At 34.3% G+C, this 20,159-nt stretch overlaps 1 protein-coding gene across 3 annotated transcripts; it reads left to right on the top strand.

Moving 5' to 3' along the window:
• The first annotated feature begins 14,323 nt into the window (after positions 1-14,323).
• LOC145132046 (protein TIFY 6B-like) lies at positions 14,324-17,407 on the top strand. 3 transcript variants are annotated; one of them, XM_079066689.1, is made up of 9 exons: positions 14,324-14,440; positions 14,558-14,649; positions 15,170-15,208; positions 15,319-15,362; positions 15,790-15,917; positions 16,033-16,123; positions 16,368-16,644; positions 16,935-16,992; positions 17,109-17,407. In XM_079066689.1, the coding sequence occupies exons 2-9, from the start codon at positions 14,565-14,567 to the stop codon at positions 17,203-17,205; spliced, it is 819 nt and encodes a 272-aa protein (XP_078922815.1). In that variant the 5' UTR covers positions 14,324-14,440; positions 14,558-14,564; the 3' UTR covers positions 17,206-17,407. The 3 variants fall into 3 exon arrangements, with proteins under 3 accessions (XP_078922815.1, XP_078922813.1, XP_078922814.1); XM_079066687.1 differs by having other exon boundaries at positions 15,724-15,917; XM_079066688.1 differs by lacking the exon at positions 14,324-14,440 and having other exon boundaries at positions 14,544-14,649; positions 15,724-15,917.
• The last annotated feature ends 2,752 nt before the right edge of the window (positions 17,408-20,159 follow it).

The raw sequence follows: 20,159 nt of genomic DNA, 5'->3' as shown, positions 1-20,159 counted from the left end.
AACACTTAACCCTAATTGTCATTTTATGTGAAACCCTAATTGTCATTTTGATCAGGACCGCACGAGAATTAATTATTAAACCTAAAATATTAAATAATAATCATTGGCTTGAATTTTATGGGTGTTACAAGTAAGGTGGGTTGCACCTGATCCCGCATCGGCTTGGAAGGAGAACGAAGCATTTCCTTAAAAGGGTGTGGATACCTTCCTTGTCAACGCGTTTTAAAGTCGTGAGGACAGCATATCCCATTAGAACTCTGCAGTTAAGCGTGCTCGGGCGGGAGTAGTACCGGGATGGGTGACCCCCTGGGAAGTCCTTGTGCCGAGTGGCCCAAAGCGGACAATATTGTGATACGTGCCAGAGGGGGATGTTACAAATGGTATCAGAGATGTGGCACGGGTCGATGTGTTCGACGGGGACGTCGAACCCTATAATGGGGGTGAAGGTGGATTGCACCTGATCCCACATCGGCTTGGAAGTAGAACGAAGCATTTCCTTAAAAGGGGTGTGGATACCTTCCTTGTCAACGCATTTTAAAGTCGTGAGGGCAGCAGATCCCATAAGAACTCTGCAGTTAAGCGTGCTCGGGCGGGAGTAGTATCGGGATGGGTGATCCCCTGGGAAGTCCTCGTGCCGAGTGGCCCAAAGCGGACAATATTGTGATACGTGCCAGAGGGGGATGTTACATAAACCCACCATTTCTGGTCATCGAAGAAGGAGGAGGACTTCACTCCGTTCTGCTCACACATTCTATACCAACTATGAGACCTAATCGATATCAAGCTTAATTTGGACTAATCAACCTTTAGAACTCTTATTCTTAAACCTAACGCGAGACTTAAAACTAAAGGCAAACTGATTCCCAATACGGTTTCTAATCCAAAAGTATTATCATATTTATACAAATAGCACATAGCATAGATAATACATGTAAACATTTAATATTACTTAATAATGTTAATACTTTTTAGATTAAGATTATGTTCTCGATAATAACTATGCACTCACTTGATAAAGTGTCTGGTGATTGGTGAATCCGGCAGAACTTTGCCTTATACCTTTTCCAGAAGACCTAGATCTATATAACGCTAAGTCTTAGTCTAATTTCATACTTCATGGAGCTATTATCCTATGGGTTTAGATTCCTCAACAATCTCAAAGTCTACTTCAAGATCTATCAAGTAAGGATCAGCCAGGCAGGACAGTCGTAAGGCATAACCATTTTGGCATATCGCCTTTTTCAAATTTAACAACCAAGCCAACGTGACCATTCTAGGCACCTCTCCCTTAAGTAGATCAATCAGTATAACGACTTGGAATCACTGATAAATCTTATTTATAGATTCATAACAACGACTATGACTATAAATATAAATTACACTAAAATAGGGATGAGTGTAATTTAACTTACAGAGGTTTCCTAGACAAAAGTCTGGAAATTGCACTGGCAGGGCTTCTACTAGATAGCTACTAAGCTTCGGGCACTTAGGGGTTGCAGGGCTTTGCCAAAATGCAGAAAACTTAAGGGAAAGTAGACCAAAATCGAGAGGATGAATGTAAATGGTGTGAGGATCGAATGGAGCTTGAAGATCTATTTATAGTGCATTTTTGGGGCAGGCACGCTGTGTACAATAGCGGCATGCCGCGCTCCTGGTCGGAAGAAGGTGACGTGGCAAAATGTTGGCCTGACACGTGGAATGAAGTGGGTGGGGTTGTGTGGTCTTGTCAGGCGTGTCGCGCTCCTTGCGTGTGCGTATACCGTTTTTCAGATTTTTAAAATTACATGTCGTCTTCATACGAGCTCTGTTTTGGACGTTCTTTATATCTCCAAAAATCTCTCAACAAGATTTACAACTTTTATTTAGACTCCTTTGCCTGATTTTGACTTTATTTATTTCACATAGACTTAGACTGTTAAAGCCCGTATAAAATGCATAACTCTCACATCCCATGTCTGTTTTTGACAGACTTTATATCATTGGACTCCTATTAACAACATCTTCAATTCTTGTTTACATTGTTTTGGCTAAAAATTGACTGATCTAAAATTCAATTTCTGATATGTATACTGCTACGTTGAATCTTAAAAAAATCATAACTTCCTCTGATGAAATCTGATTTAGATGTTCTTTATATGCACGCTCTCGGTTTAACGATTACTATGACTTTCGTTTAGATTACTTAAGCTAAAAAGTAATTTATCAAAAATTTACTTTTTACGATACATAGAGTCGTGCCGATTTAATCGCGAAACTTCGAAGAAGCATAACTTCTTCATACGAAGTCGGATTTGAATGCTCCTTATATCTTCGAAATCCTTATAACATATATTACAATTAGGTTAAGATTATTTGTCGTAAATAATCTTTTAACTTCGCACATATTTTAATCTTATTTATTATATTATTAAATACTTATACAATTTGCATAAAGTATCGTATAAAACACATAATCACATAAATATATGAATAATCCTTTCTTATCCATTCATATAAAGGTTAAAATAGTTGACCAAAGTGATTACAAACTATGACTAACCTAGTAGGAAATGCGGCCGTTACAATCTTGTTCTTGAAGCCATGCATGTTTTGGGAAGGTTTTATGCTATTGTGCACTTAGGGTTTAGGATCTTGTCTTGTGGTGAGGTCCTAATGGATAAAGTTGGAAACTTTATCCATTAAGTCATTATGAAAGAGTAGATTTGAATTTGTATGGATTAATTTTTTAATGGAGTTTTGGAGAAATCTGTCAATTCCCACGACGTGGCTAAGGAGGGCCCACGATGTGGCGAGGCCCAATTTCACAACTGTTTTGTCTGGACGTGCCCACTACGTGGCCAGAGGTCTCCATGTCATGGTGACTATTGACTTGGTTGACCGTTGACTTTTGACCAATTTGACTTGGGGTCAAAACTGGGAGGATTTGTGTTGTTGACTGAGGACTCATGTCTTTTGGTGATTAGTCGGTTCGCAGGATTGAGCAGTGCAGGGAGTTAGAGTACGCCTGTGCTTCTCCGGTTCTGTGGTTCAGGTGAGCTTCTCACTATGTCATGTATCCTATTATATATCCTTTGCATGTTAGGATAGAGGTACTGTTTGAGCACAAGTATGTTAGTGGCTAGGATAACTCATTTATATGTATGTGCAATATGGGGAACTTAGTGTCATTGTATGTTGGACCGGTAGGGTTCTGCTTGTTGATCATATGATATTGTTAGGAGTTAGGTTTGGTTAGGATAACTAGGGAAGGCTAGTTATTAGGAGTATGTATGTTTGACCAACGAAGGACTTAATTGTGAAGTGGTCAAGAACATGGAACTAGGGAATGCTAGTTGCTAAGGGTATGGACATACTAGTATTTGTTATGTGTTTATGTTACATGATTATGTGATAGTGATAACTTGGGTTCTATGTATTCTAAGTTGGATAGCCTGAGATATCTTGGTCTAATACCTGATTGTGATGTTCTGTTTGATTGTTCACTCTCGGGTGGGTCATATGTTCGACTGTCTATCTGATCTGTCTACATATGACTTTATGAATTGTATGAAAGACCAGGAGCTGGCCACTGACAACTGATATGAAAGATTGTGGTTGGATCACAACACTGATAAGAAAGACTGTGGTTGGATCACATCAATCATATGTAAGACCAACGTTCGGCCCCTGGCAATAGAGTTAAGGTTGGGCCCGTATACTCCTTAGGATTGGGCCCGTTACGCATGATATATGTATGTGATTAGGAGATTTGATTTCTCGGCGCTAGAGTCGAGATCTTGTGTGGATGAACAATATGTATGATGGAATATGTGGTATACTGGATAACTCACTAAGCTTTATGCTTATAGTTGTGGATTAAACTTGCTGCAGGTCGTTTGTGAGAAGAAGTCGGCGGGACTGTACACACACATCGAAGATGTTTGTTTCCGCAGCTTCGTAAGCTTAACTCTGATATTATATGCTTTTAATCAAATGAATGTTACTTGATGGTTTTGAAACAAAGGTTTTAATTGGATACATTTTAAATTTGAAAATTTTCTTTGTAATTTTTGGGACGTTATATAATAGAAATTATGTTTCAAAAGTAAAAACCATGTAGAACACCATACAATAGGTTAAAAACAAACCTTCGCTATACTTATCCAACAAAATCGGATTTGAATACTCCTCCCAAACCCTAAATTGCCATAATTGATAAACAATAAAAACCCTCAAACTTGATGCTGACTTCCTAGCTTCAAACCATAGCTTGATTTTCCACCAAATTTTGGTTGTAAATTGTCGCTTAAACTCCAAATCGACAGTTATTCTGTTTCCTTCATCAAAATTGATATATCCATGTGATTTCGTCACAACACTCACCTTATACACTTCTCTATTATTGATCTATGGCATAATTAGTCCCTCTTGGCATATAGTTTAACTATTTAATACCATTTCTCCCAACTTCGAACTAGTCTTAAAAATGTTTCACTTATGATCCCTTTCCACCATACTCTATAACATTTAAGTCATATTTTTCTAATTGGTCAACTCACTTAGTCAAACCAATATGTTATCAAGTTTTCACATTTAACCCTTTTTTCATAACTTTATTAATTAATCAAAGATCATGACTTCAATAATCAGCTTTAATTAAAAATAAAATACTATTTATTAATTTTATTATTTTATTTTAATTCTATCTTAATTATTTATTTAATTAAAACAAAATTTTCTAGCCTTAAAATACATGGTTAGAAACTACATATCCCAATAACTAAAATCTTACTAGTTGTATCGGACGTCTGTGCCACATATGTTATGAGGCTTCTTTGCCATATATGTTATCGTTTTCTTCATGGTTAGCACACGTCACACCCACGACCACATTAATAAATGGCTTTCTACATGTGTTAACTCCATCTTGCACCTTTCAATTAACATGTGGCTTCCCTCTATCTTTATTGACAAGATCATTAGAATGTTGGTTTCCTATTTTGGAACAGAAAACACTCATACCTCATATTCAACTCCTAATCCACATCTTTTTTCTCAAAGCGAGACTCAATCTCTCAACATTTGACTGATAAGCACCACTCCAATAACACGTAACCTCGCGAGACCAAATGTCATTTGGTTGGTTCCCATTGAATCTAGTCGATGAAGCATACAACTTATGATTTCCAATCCATACAATGCACTTAAGAGCAAGATCACAAAATTTTCTACATGAATAAATTTAGAGAAAACAAAACGTTTTCGCAAATTGCTAGGATGTTAAAAATAAAAACGCCTTCCCCACCGTGCTTACCAAGAAGTTCCAAATATCTCGATTACCAAAATATTGTGGAAAATTGTTAATGTAAATTTATAAACTAAGATTGAATCAATCACACATTAATTATGTGCATGAGAGTTGTATTTATATAAATAATACAAACGAATCTCCTATGATAAAGGAGTAACAAATACAAGATAAATACACCATAAATATCCCTGCTTTTGAACGGGTCAGCATGGGGTGAGATGAAATGGGTTCAGCTAAGGGAGGATCGATAACCACCGATTGAGAAAGTGTAGGATCCGCCGATGCAGGTGATACCGTGTCAGGAGATGATGGTTCAGATTGTACCGAGTTAACATGAACAACAACAAAAGTCGAAGATGATGGTTCAAATGATACCGGGTCAGGATTACACAAATTACATGGGGCAATGGATGAGTTTGGCTTAGGCGTAGCAGGTTGACTTGAGGAAGTTGCGTGCTGGGCAGGCGGCCCATCATCAAGAAAAGAGTACAACTCCAAGTTGTCAAACGATTATTGATCAGAAGAACCAGAAAAAGGAAAAGAAAGTTCATTAAATCGGGCATGCCTTGTAATATATATCCGCGAGGTACTAGGATCGAGACACTTATATCCCTTGTATTGGGCATTATACCCAATGAAGATACAAGGAATACTTCTTGGGGAAAGCTTATGAGCAGAGTAGTCGCGTAGATAGGGATAAACCCGACATCCAAACGTACGAAAATTGCTATATTGAGGTATTCGTGAATAAAGAAGCTCAAAAGGAGAATAATGATCAAGCCCCTTGGTGGGTAACCGATTAATAATGTAGGTGGCTGAGCTGAAGGCGTCGACCCAGTATGAGGTAGGAACATGAGAGTGTAAAAGCATAGCTAATCCCGTTTCAACAGTGTGCCTAAGCTTTCGTTCTGCACGTCCGTTTTGTTGAGGAGTGTAAGGGCAAGAGACTTGATGAAAAGTGCCATTTTCTTCAAATATTTTACCAACAGTATGATTGATAAATTTTGTGCCTCCATCACTTTGAAAAACTTTGATTTTCCGGGAAAGTTGAATTTGAACAAGCTTAATAAAGGCTGTCAAAACTGAATAAAAACCGTTTTTCATTTTTAAAGGATAAAACCATGTGAAGCGTGAATGATCATCAATAAAAACAACATAATATAGATAACCATCAGAAGCAACGGGTGCAGGCCCCCATAAATCACAATGAATCAAATCTAAAAGATATAAAGTGCTCTTGGGATTCAAATCAAATGGTAATTTTTGTCCTTTAGAAAGTTGACATGGTTCACACATAATAGGTTTAGGTAAAATGGAAGTAACATGCAAATATCCTAATTTGTTCAAAACAGAAATAGTATCAAAAGATGTGTGTCCTAAACGATGATGCCACAACTCAAAAGAGGCCTTGGTAGAAGCTCTAGAAGATGAAACCAAAGCTGTGAATCCATCACGTAGAACATATAGTCCATTTTCACACCGTCCTTGTGCTATCAATTGTTTGTTTTCCCTGTCCTGAATGTAAAAAAAATGGTTGAGAAAAAATAACATCAACATGATGGTCCAATGTAAGTTTACTGATAGAGAGGAGGTTTTTGGTTAAATTAGGAATGACCAAAACATCACGTAATAAAAGTTTCTTAGATATGATAGAGCTACCCATGTGAGAAATAGGTAGTTTAGCACCAATTCCAAAGGTGACATGCATATTACCCGAGTAAGGAGCCGGTTGAGAAACATTGTCTTGTGATGAAGTCATGTGTACAGTAGCACCCGAATCAACATACCAATCAGGATGACCTTGAGTTACATGAAACTAAGATTGAAAAGCTTGTGCTAGATTGGAACCGGAAGTGACAGAGTTTGAGGCATAAGTGGACAGGTTCGGACATGATGAGGCATAATGCCCGTTCGTCGTGCATAATTGACAGTGGGGAGGCCGACGACCACCACGACCTCGTCCACCGTTAGAGGCACCACGATAACCACCACGAGAATGAGTTTGACCACGACCCCGATTATTATTGTTGTTGTTGAAACGTGAGTTATGAGAAACAAAAGCAGCAGGTGGTGTTGAAGAACCATGTAATGACTGAAGAAAAATCTCATGGGATTCAGCCTGAGCAACAAGATCACGAAAAACAGGAGGAGGTTTGGTGGTACGAATAGCAGTGGAAAACATTTCAAAAGAGGGGCCCAAACCCCATAAATACCAATGGAGCTTATCAATATCTTCAACAGGTTGAGCAATATCAGAAAGTTGATCACAAATAACCTTGAATTTTCGATTGTATTCAGGGATAGAATATGTACCTTTAGTGATGTTATGAAGATTATCACACAGAGAATGAATGCGTTCAACTGAGGAACTGTTATATCCAGCTTCAAGTGCTAGCCAAATAGAACGAGTTGTTGATAAGCCAAGTACTGCATAAGCTGCTTCTTCCGTCAAAGAGGAATTAAGAAGGATAACAGATCGCTGGTCGAGATTAAACCAGGTAGCATAAGCAGGATTCGGAGTGAGTTTATCGTCAACCTTAATCTCTGTGGGTGGGGCTTCAGAGGAGCCATCAATGTGGGCGACGGGTTGCTGATAGGAGAACAAAGGCAACATCTGATTTCGTCACAGTAAATAATTAGAATAAGAGAGTTTAATCAATATCATATGCAGCAACGTGTTCATAGTGAAAGTGGTATCTATAGACGTCACCATGAACAGATCCCAGGAAGAAGAGAATAAGATCGGTATAAGTTTAGGGTTTAGGAAAGAATAAGGGAGGAAAGATTAGGCTGATACCATATAAACTAAGATTGAATCAATCACACATTAATTATGTGCGTGAGAGTTGTATTTATATAAATAATACAAACGAATCTCCTATGATAAAGGAGTAACAAATACAAGATAAATACAACATAAACATTTGAATATAATTAATAAGACTAATTATCTAATAAAATTGTGACAGAATTGTGCGCCAAATCATATATAGACTTCATATCATAAGTTGGTCATTCATGTGAAAAATGCTACCCACCACTTATTTTCCATCTGTCTGTATGTTCATAGTTTTTCCGGTCCCTCCGTATTCACCAACAATAGGAAAGAACAATGAATTATATGATTGGATAATCGATAACTTACCAAGAATGCGAGATAAGAAAAAACATCTAACAAAGTTACCCAAAATCGATGATCGGGATGTGCATGCAATGTGATTAGTGGATTGAATTGAATCTGTTCTGTAAAAGTCCAGATGAATATGATGAACACAATCATGATCCCCCCCCCCCCTCCGCCGTCTAGAACCTTGGCTTATGCCTTATGGCTTGTTTCCACGAGAGCTTTCTTGCAGATTAATGGTTTATATTGATCATGATTCAAAGTGAATTGCCTCTATCATCATAAAAAGTTAACATATAAATGATTGTTTCTTAAGTATATGTACAAGTAAGACTGTTTAAAACATTGCATAACTACATGAATCATAAAGATGACTCGCACTAATAAACTTTGAGTTTCCATTGCAAGCTTGAAACATCATGGTTTTGTTTGTTCGAGATATACTAAGTTAGGTTAACATAGATCCTTATCCTTCACATAAAGTCAATGCTACTTATTATTTAAGAGAAAGGGTAGTGATTTTGCCACGATATCTTTTTATCCATCCACTGAAGAAAATAGTGAATGACAAATATACCCTCAGTCTTATTTTTAGTTTACAGAGAACGCAAGACTCGCATATGATGCAGAAACAAACAAACCCTTCTTCCTCCTTCAACGACGTTATTCAGCCGTCGTTGCATCGTGTCGGAACATGAGATACCGATGTTTTCATGGAAGTATTCGATTTGTGGGGGGTGGGTGTGTTTGTTAATCTCTGAAATACTGATTGTGCACTGAAGGAAGTAGAGGGTGGAGCGGAGGTGAGTTTGACATCAGAGGCGAGGAGCCTTGGCGGCGGTAGATGCCTCGTCGAAGGTGGAGGATCTGGACGTGGGCTTCCCAAAGGAGGAAGGTTATGGTGGAGATGATGGATGGGAGTGGGATTATGAGGATTTTAGGGAAGAGGGAGATGAGGCGGCGGGGGAAATGTGGGGAGAAGGAGATGGTGGTGTAGAGAGGAAGGAGATGGTGGATTTTATGTGGGAATACTTTGTTCCTAAACTCTTTGGATTTAAAATAATCCACCAATTTCATTGCAAACAAATAAACTCACTGTTCCTCAACTCTTCCACCTTTCTATATGCTAAAAGTCATTGTTCATATTTTCAGGAATTACATATCTGTATACAATTGTAGACATCTTGAGGGAAAACAACAGTCTATGTTCTAAATGAAAGTGATTCTATCCAACATCTATTGTCTATTGGATGAAATCATATGTAGCTTAATGTTTGATTCTCCTCGGATTTGAAACCATAAACTCAACTGTGTTTTATGATAAACTTCAATAAGTGCTGCAACAAGCAAAATTTGAGCTATATATAAATTATCGATTATATAGATTTGATCTAATCCCAAAGTGAGACATTTCTTATTTGAAATTGGAAGTAATGTAGTTCTCCAAAACTGAAAACATGCGGAGGCGGGGGAGGAATAACAAGAAGGGCGGAGGAAAGTGACAGGAATAATGAATTAATGATATTTGTCTATTCATTATTTTTTCCGTGGATGTATAAAAAAAACTTCAGTGGAAATATCAGGCCCCTAAGAGAAAATGCTAACATATATGATACGTTTTCAAGTTAATCATACTTAATATAAAATCATTGAATTCAAAATTTCTTCGTATCAAGACAAAATTACAAAAATGGTCCCTGTGGTTTGCCAAAAGTCACAAAGTCAGTCCCTGCTAATTTTTTTTGATGCAAATGGTCCTTGTGGTTTGCAAAACTTGCAAAGTTGGCCCTTTCGGTTAAAAAAACTTAACAATAATTTTGTTATATGTATTTAAACAATTAATATTTTTTTATGTCACAAGTAGTGTTAATTATTGTTATTTAAAAAAATATATCTTTATTTCTTTTCATCGTTATTTTAACCATACGATTTAGAACTAGTGGTTAAGTTGAAATTCATATTTTAAATAAGACATATAACCGAATAGGTTTTATAAGTGTTTCTAAATACATATAACCGAAAAACGATTTTTAGAAATACATAAAACAACATATTTTATGTAAAATAAATATATAAAAATACCTTTTATTTATTGTTTATGTTTTATGGATTTTATTATTGTATATATGAGTTTTAGAAAAAAAAATACGTTTTGTTTTATTTAAAATGTTTTTTGTAATTTACTTATTTTTTTTATAATACGGAAAATACGTTTTGTTTTATTTAAAAAAAATTATGTAAAAAAATGTTTTTTGTAATTTATTTATTGTTTATGTTTTATTAAAAAAACATTTTATGTAAAATAAATACATAAAAACAAATACTTTTACTAAACGCATTTTTTTATAATACGCTAAAATACATTTTGTTTTATTAAAAACAATTATGTAAAAAAATGTTTTTTTTAAATTCATTTATTATTTATTTTTATCGATTTATTATTATATAAATAAGTTTTAGAAGGTAAACCAAATGAACATTTATCTCAAGTGGTTAAGTCGTTGAGTAAAATAGAAGGGTGGAGGTCATGAGTTTGATCCCTCGTCCTAGCAAGTAGCAATTTAATTGTCTTTTTCAAAAAAATTTCAAAAATGGTCATTGTGGTTTATTAAATGTCACGAAGTCAGTCTCTTTATACTTGAAATGACGAAAATACCCTTATAGATTCAGTCCCTAACGGCGTTTTACTAACGATGTTAGTAAAAAGGGCCAACTTTGAAAGTTTTGCAAACCACAAGGACCATTTGCATCAAAAAAAATTAGACTTTATGATTTTTGGCAAACCACATTACCAGTTTTGTAATTTTGTCTTACGGTAGATTATATGAATCTCCACATCCCTTCCCTTTAAACAAGGTAAGAGTTCCTCAAAAGTTAACAAGATAAGGCCTCATGAAAATAATCCATTTGCCAACTTACAAGACGCATATATGAATCTACCATTGTAGAAAGCTTATTAAAAGTCCATTAGATTAGTTGGTTGTAAATCTTATTTTTACAATTTCATTTTTATTGTACATTCCTTTTAATTTTAGCGTTTTGCTATTAATAAAAAATTTATCGACCCCAAAATAAAAAAAAAGGCACTTCCTAGTAATTGTTTTATGATAAAAAAAATATAGAGATCATGGAAATTTGATTTTAGTCTATTCAATGAGAAACGAGTGTAATCTTTTATTGCTTTTTTTTTTAACGGTAAATCTAACCTACTCCTAAACTACACCTTAAATCCATATATATCCACGACAAGACTTAAACCGTCAACCTCAAGGAGGGAGGGCAACACCGGATACCGCTGAGCTAGAAGCCCTTTGGTTTTTATTGCTTACTTAGTTGAACTTTTTGGACATTTTAATTGTAATTTACTAAAAAATCATTATCTAAATGCACCTTTCAGCAATAGTTCTAGTTATCTTTATCCATAGAACATATGAATTGACAAGTCGTAGACTCGTTGTGTACACTTTTTAGCAAATGATTGTAATTGATATTTAAAAACCATAATATTATTAATTTAATAGAAAGATAAGAGAAATAATTTCGTAATTTTGGACACTTTACTGTATGACTTGATAAGACTCCTCACTGCAATTAATATGGCAAGTATGATTTTTTTTATGACAATCAAATGACATAAAAATATTTATATATTCCACATAATAAAAAAAATAACATTAAACTTCAATTTTTCAGTAATGCAAATGCCCATCTTAAATTTGTCCTTAATTACTACGAGTCATGCCAATTTTTCATAAATATATGTTTTGACACGTACGATTGAATTCGATCCTAACTCAGAATTTACAATGTTAAATGCTAAACATATTAACATAAAATTAAAACAAATGAACTCATAGTATTGTGCTATGTAAATAAGTGATAAATGCTAAACATATTACATATCCCTCAACATAAAATAAAACGCTACATAGAATTGAAATATTGTTTTCTCTGTCTCATGACTTCCTTATATTTTTTGACATATGTAAACATTATGTTAAACAAAAAGGTAAATAAGATATTAAATTATAATAGTTAAGAACTTAACGTTACTTTTCTAAAACGCTTAGATTCACAATCAATATTATTTATTGTCCAGATTTCAAGGTGGAATCTACCTTATTAGAAACATGTGAAAAAACTAGAGAAGTCAAATACCAACATTATTTTCGGAGTAACGACTATTTTATATGTTCTATAACTTATCTTTATCTTTACTGATTGGTAGAAAGTCATATAACCTAATGAAACCTAATTCTTCTTATTTGATAAGGGTCAGCTAAAGAATCTAGCAAACCAATAGTCATTCTGCATAACTTTAACTTTAGCCTTTAAATAATTCTATTCGTTAAATCTGGAATCTCAAAGATAAAAGTTAAATATAATGTTAGGGGACATATCACGGAAACAAGTAATTAATTAGAAATTATTGAGGTATGTGTTTAATATAATATTCTTAAAATAAATTTGTCTGCGATCAGATATTGTTTACTAAAATACAATAGCTAAAGACAGTTTTTCAAAACTATTTGAACCTTTCTAAGCCTTGATTGTACCTTTTTACCAGAGAAATGCAACATAAATAGTAGAAGATATGTATTTTCTTTTGATTTTTCTTCCATCTAAATGGTCACAGAGGAGGTGTATTACTGTATTTTACCCACAGGATGAACACACACAAGTTTAGTGAACCGAAGCGATTTCTATTCGCATTTGCACCCCTACACACAAGATAAATTATTGGTTGTATAAGTTTTACAAGCTTAAAAGCCTTTGAACATATAAACTACTTTATTTTCTTTCTCCCAAGACTCTTAATTTCATTTTTCGTAATTATTCGAACTATTATATTTAAGGATTAATTTATCATTCATTCATGTTAATTTTAATTTTATTTTAGGCATATAAATATACCAAAATGATGGAAAAAACACAAACATATAACAATTTATCCATTTTAGTAATTTTTGTGGTTTGAAATTCTTGAATCTTGATAAAACCATCTTTAAAATTTGGTTGAACCAAATTTTCCCCCATTAAACGCTAATACCAAAGTTGAGATTTGTCGTTTACCTTTTCTTATCTTTGTATTTTATATTCACGTGTTTTGCCAATGATTTTCTTTCACCCATTATTTGCTTCAATTTGCTCCATTCCATTACCTCGAATAAATGCTATCATTTTCTTACATATTATCTGAAAGTTACAATTTACATTAGAACAAAACAATGTTTTCTTCCAAAATATCTTGTTCATACCTATAAGTCTATAATCATCATAACATATTAACAACTCTATAAATTTTATTTCTTTTACTTTCAATTAAATGTCATGTATAGCCTTCAATTATTAATAAACAAATTAAATAGTATTCAAAACTACATTTAGTATAGTTGCTAAATTAGAAAAGGCCACTCCATTTCTTTCTCAATAATTCGAGGGCACTTTAGTCATTGTGGGTCTCAAACTATAAACAACATCACAAGCCTACATTTAGTAAACTTGCTAAATTAGAAATGGCTCATTTAGTAGTTTTACCTAGTATCCAAGGGTATTTTTGTCATTTTAAAAGTTGTTATTATCTAAATAATAAATAATAAATAATAAATAAAATATTACACCACCGCCTCACATCCCTCGTGATAAAAACAACGGCGAGTTACGCGAGAAATATTCGGCGATCAATCAACACCGAGACCCACGTGGCCACACATCACAATTAGGCCACGAGTAAAACTCCTCGACCACTCGTCTGACGTGTCGACTTTAAAAACGCGATTTTTTCGGTATCTTAAAATAGGCTTATTTATACAGCTAAGGCTAAGTGGCTAACGCACGTGGTTAGTTACCGGCTTAGCCGGTCAACATAACCGGCTACTTAATCAACGGCTTCGATCCTCTTTCACACAAATAGGACTCAAGACATAAAAATCACATATCCCTGATTTCTCTCTCTTACTTTTGTTGCACTCTCTAAGTTTCAACCATTTTTCTCGCTTTAATCTGGGTTTTAAATATTTTTCAAGGTAATTCGTAGTTTTTTTTTTCTTCTGGGTTTTGAATTTGATTGGTTTTTGTTTTGAGGTTTTGGGTGTTTTTGATTGGGGGAATTGAAATTGAAATTGAAAGTGAAAACTGTGTAGTTGAAAGATGGAAAGGGATTTCATGGGTTTGAATTCGAAGGATTCAGTGGTTGTGGTGAAGGAAGAAGCTGCTGAAGGATGCAAAGAATCAGGTGCATTTTGATACATTTTGTGGATGTTTTGACTTAATTAGAACTAATTGATTTTATAAACTTAACCGATTCTGCAATTTTGTTGTTGATTTTACTTTATCGGAGTGTTTTTTGGGATTGTATTGCTTGATTTTCGATTGGGTATTCGGGGAATTTGTTGCATGTGTTGTTTGAAGTTAGTTCGAAGTTGCTTCATGTGAAAGCTTCTGTTACAAGTAGAATTGAACATTTTACCTAATTACAACTGCCCTCTTTTATAAAAGTTAGATTAAAAAAAAACAAACATGGGTTCGATACGTATGCCACGATCGCAAGAACTTGATTTTTTTTACTAATTATGGTTAAAGTTTTTATCTAGTGTGTAAGCGAAGTTGTTTTCACTTCTTAAACCCAGATTCTGTTTCAATCACTGTTCAATCCGTTTTCCGTTAATTCTCTTCCTAAAAGTATCTATTTCTTTTAGTAATTCGGTTTAATTTATAGTTCTTCAATCTAATTTGGGTATTTCAATTACATGTAGTGTTTTCAATGAACTCCGCTGTTCACTGGCCTCTATCAGGTAAAGATCTGTCTTTTCGTTGCTAAATTGTTGATTATCTTCTTAGTTTTTACTTTCTTAATGAAAATAGTAAAAAGATTAAATCTAATTATGTTCATGTATTCCTGCAGATGCTTTAGATGCCTCTAAAAACCGTCAATCTGGTGAAATTCAGGTTCGTTTATCAGCAAATCTTGTAACAGACGCATGTTTTTCTATACAATCATGAATTTGGGTTCAATTTATCTTCGAATTCGATTAGGGTTTTTATTAATTTACCATATAATTAACACAAAAATAATCGGGCATATGATAGAAGTTTAAAGTTCAAACCATTTCACTTGACTATTAACTTTTAAAACACCAAAATCTTTGCAAAAATGAAGTGAAAGCACAAAAGTCTTGCCAAGAATTAATAAGTTTTGCTAATTTTGGTCAAATGGGGTGTTTCTTTTTCGATTCTTTATTTACCCAAGTGTCCCTTTTTGCATTTATACAACTATATTAATCATTTCATAATATATTCTACTATATAGAAAAGCTTTGGTGTAAGTAGGCAAGGTGGCACTCATTTTTCAATGGCTGCTTATCCCATGCAACAGAATGCAGTTCCCATTTCCATGAGTAATCCATTCTTCAGAACCCAATTTGGTGGTGCTCCATTGAAACAACATGGTGTTAGTGTTATTCCACCTAATGGCTCATTTCTTGCTGGAACTACTGAACCATGGTATATCTATCTATCTATATATATATGCATTGTTGTTTTATATCTTTTTCTTTTAGATAAAAAAAATCCGTGTTTTGAATGGTTTTTTATTTGTTTTTCTTTTTATGAATTGAAGGTATAGTTCCAAGACTTCTTGTGCTCCTGCTCAATTAACCATCTTTTATGGTGGTATGGTGAATGTGTATGATGATATTTCCCCTGAGAAGGTTTGTTATATTTCTTTGTTATGGTAATTTTGCTTACAATTTCCAAATTACCCATTTTGACCTGTTATATGAGGTCAAAATGGTTGATTTGGAAACATGTTTGAAACTTTTATGGTTTGATTAGAAGAAATAACGTTTAATGGTTAAACCGCAAAATGCCCAAAATAGAATCTTCAAATTTTTTGTATTTTGTTCGAAAAAGTTGAAATCTTGATCTTAATTTGGTATTTTCTTGATTATATAGGCTCAAGCTATCATGTTTTTGGCGGGAAATGGGGCGTCTGTGACTACCCCTCAAGCTAGGGTTCCAACTCAAGTGGCCACTCCAAGTCCAATCAATGTACAACCGTGTTCTGCAATCTCAAGCCCGATGTCTGTGTCTTCACACCCTGTTGGTCAATCGAGTGGTGGGCCCACTAATAAAGATGAAGTTGGTAAACCAGTCGGAGGTTCGGTTACTCCTGCTAGCAAAGTGGATCCTCCAAGAGTTATCAATTCACTTGAACAAGTGATGCAATCAGGTACTGTCTGTACTGTGTTTGGTGTGCATTGGACTGAGACCAACAGACTGATGTATGTGACAAAAGTTGCATCTTTTGTCCCATCCAAAAAGTTGGCACATTGGATTGGGACTTTGTGTTTTGTACTGTGTTTGGTGATTGTGACTTGGACTGAGACTGATGTGATGTCTACAGTACAAAAGCTGCAATCTTTTGTCCTTCCCATAGGACTAGGACTCACACTGATATCAATGAGACTTGATTTTATATTTGGACTGGGACTGAGACTGAGACTGTATTATTGTATGCAGCTGTTCCTCAAGCACGCAAAGCATCCTTGGCTCGGTTTCTTGAGAAGCGCAAGGAAAGGTATGATTGATCTTCATTTACCTTCTTCTTTTATTAATGTTTTATATATCTAGTAACATTTTTATCATAAAAATTACAACAATTTCATTTATTTACAATTTTTTTTTATCATATAGGGTGATGGCTTCGTCTCCTTATAGCATCAACAAGAGCTCATCCGACTATATTACCAATCCTGGACCTAATGCCATAGTAGCAACAGGGGAGCATTAGAGAATAGGTCGCATGGGATATATAATACCATGTAACAATGTTAAAAAGTTATGTAAGTTATATTAGGTTTTTAATCAACGTTGCTAAATTTAATCAAGACTTGATTTTGGCTGTTTTTCTTAAACCACATTGATCTATATATAGTGGATCAGTTCTCTTTAAAGACAATACAACATTGAGATGAGTATTTTGATGTGTTAAATGTTTTATGTTCATTGCTCGTATTTTTGTTGGGAAATTTCCGATTTTGGCAACTTGTATTGTATCTTACAAATTTGTTTTCGTTATAAAAACATTGTTTTCGTTAACAAGTTATAAGTTAGCATCTAACTTTTTAGGTTATAATCATGATATCATAATCTTTCATTTTTGATAAATTAGGACTAAATCTAAAAAGAAGGATCCAAATGAGATGCAACTAAAGAAGTAATCTCAAAGCAATGATATAAGTGCAAGAGAATTTGAAACTGTCTAACAATCAAATAATAAACTTGCAATGACCTCACTAAACAAATACATGAACAAAAAACGGCATAGCACCCTGCGAAAATATGGAAAACAAAAAAATGGTATATGCCACTTTAGGTATTTCCTATTACGTATACACTAGAACAAGGAAGGTGATGTCTAAGTTTGAACAAGGAAACTTGAACATGAGATAGTTCTTGTGGATTAATTATTAACTTCTTACCAGTACATTGTGTGGATGAAAATATGGAACATACCATACACAAAGGGTTGAGCATATATCAAATCTCTCACATCCATGATGTCCTTGTTACAAGTGTAAAACTTAAAGACAAGAAATTAAATATGACTTGGTCTAAATGTGGAGGAAGATTAATTCTATTAAGACCAACAAGGATGTAGAACAAGGAAAATATTACAATGAAGAAATTGTGAAATTGTGAGTATTGGATTTTGTAACCAACCAATCCAATTAAGTTTCCTTAGGATCCATTTATTAGATCTATGGAATCCAAAAGAGCAATTACTTCTTTTGCCGGCTCTTTAACGTGATAACCTAAAGCGTCAATTTATGTTAAAAAAACAAAAAATAAATAAATAAAATTATAGCAAGGAAGAATGCATGTGATAAAAAACGGTAAATCACACTCTCTGAGTGGCCACGTTAACCCACTTTAAGGGTCAAGGCCTATATGGGAGATTAACACTAGCAATATTTTGAACGCATCAGGGTTTAACCCTAGACATTCTGTGTGAATTCCACACCTCAAGTACTAGACTCCTATCATGGGGCGGATAATATATAATCACTGCAATTGTAAAGCTCGAGAACCATTTATCGTTCATACCATTTAACTTAACATCTAGATATAGCAATTGGAGTTTGTGTATGTAAAAGTTTTGAGAATTTTCCAAAGTGAGTAGTTTTTCAAGATATAATTTCCATGATAAAATGTTAATTTTTCTCGATACAGATGCAATTAAACACCAGTGTGTTAGGATTTTGGTGAAGTGAGAAGTCGTCTATAACCTTGCATAAAGAGGTGACAGAAAAAATGTTAGAATTGTATGGGCTCAAGAATCATTTGTCTTCCATACCATTTAATTTAATATCGATACATAGTGATTGAAGTTCGTGTATGTATTCTGATATTCCACCTATTATGTATTTAGAAGCCTTAGACCAATCAAGCCCACCATTCGACCCATGCCTTGCTAATTGCCATGATGACATGTTTCCATATATTGTTTTTTTTGTTTTGTACAGCTTCCACCATTTTTCGAGTAGTGCCAAAATTTGAAATTTTAAGCTCCCAACTCCTAGCCCTCCATATTCTTTGGGTGCCATAGTATTGTCCTAAGAAATCCATGTGGTTTTTCATCTCCCCAAATTAATATATTTATGATTTCTTGCAAACTTTTTAGGTTTTTCATAGGTGCTTTGAACAATGAGAAATAGTATAGCCTTAGCCTACCAAGTACTTCCTTTCATAGTGTAAGACACCCATCAGTCGATAAACAGGCTTCCCATTTTGAAAGTTTTTAGTGAAATTTGTCTAAAATTGGGTTCGGATGTGTAGCTAGTGTCATTGGAGCCCCATTAGGAGACCCATATAAATAAAGGAGAGTGCATGGCCCAACCAAGCAATTTATTTTCCTAACCGAGTTATTTGATTATGATTCACTAATGCCAATCTTAAATATATTTTTTTAGTTGAGTTGATCTTTAGTCTGAAAGACAATTAAAAGCATCAAGGAATTCATATTATATTGCTTGCATTCTCAATTGACCACTTTCCAAGGAAAATCTTATTATGGGCATAGCGGAGGTGGGTGATTTCTTAACCTTGAGAAATGAGTCTAATATCTGGGATTTTTTTTTTACTTTTGCTTCTTCTAACGCGATATTTAGCCCTTTCACTGATATTGTGAATAAGAATGTAGTGAGGGGGGCACCTTGTCTAACCTATTTTTCCATTAGTAGTTTTTATGTAGGTGATTCGTTAACTATGATCAAAGTATAGGCCAAACAGAGACACCTCTAAATCCAAGCTCGCCATTTTGAATCGAAACCCTTCTATTCAAGTATAGAATCTAGGAAATTCCAATTTATGTAATCAAAGACCATTTCAGTATCAACCTTGAACATAAATCACTAGTATTTAATGTTAGACTTTGGGGTCTGAAGAATATCAATTTACTTGGATATTTCTTGGATTGTGATTGCAATCAATTTCCAGAATTTGTGATTTCGACCCTATAGCCTGGGGTATTACGAAATCAGATTTAGGATAATCCAAAAAAATTTAATTTATAAGTCATGCCACTTATAAACCAGAAACACATAAAAGTACCTTGTTGTTTTGTGTTATTGAGAGATAGAACAAATCAATGTATGATTTTCGTGTATATAAGTTCCAACCCTTTTTCTGGAAAATGTTCTTATATTAGAGGGAAAGTAGTTAAACGGAAGTTGCATCCTTTTT

This window comes from Lactuca virosa, chromosome 8, assembly GCF_052849685.1.
Source record: "Lactuca virosa cultivar CGN04683 chromosome 8, Lactuca_virosa_CGN04683_v6, whole genome shotgun sequence".
NCBI lineage: Eukaryota > Viridiplantae > Streptophyta > Magnoliopsida > Asterales > Asteraceae > Lactuca > Lactuca virosa.
Note: the sequence above shows the minus strand (reverse complement) of the source record. Positions and strands in the feature narration are given on the sequence as shown.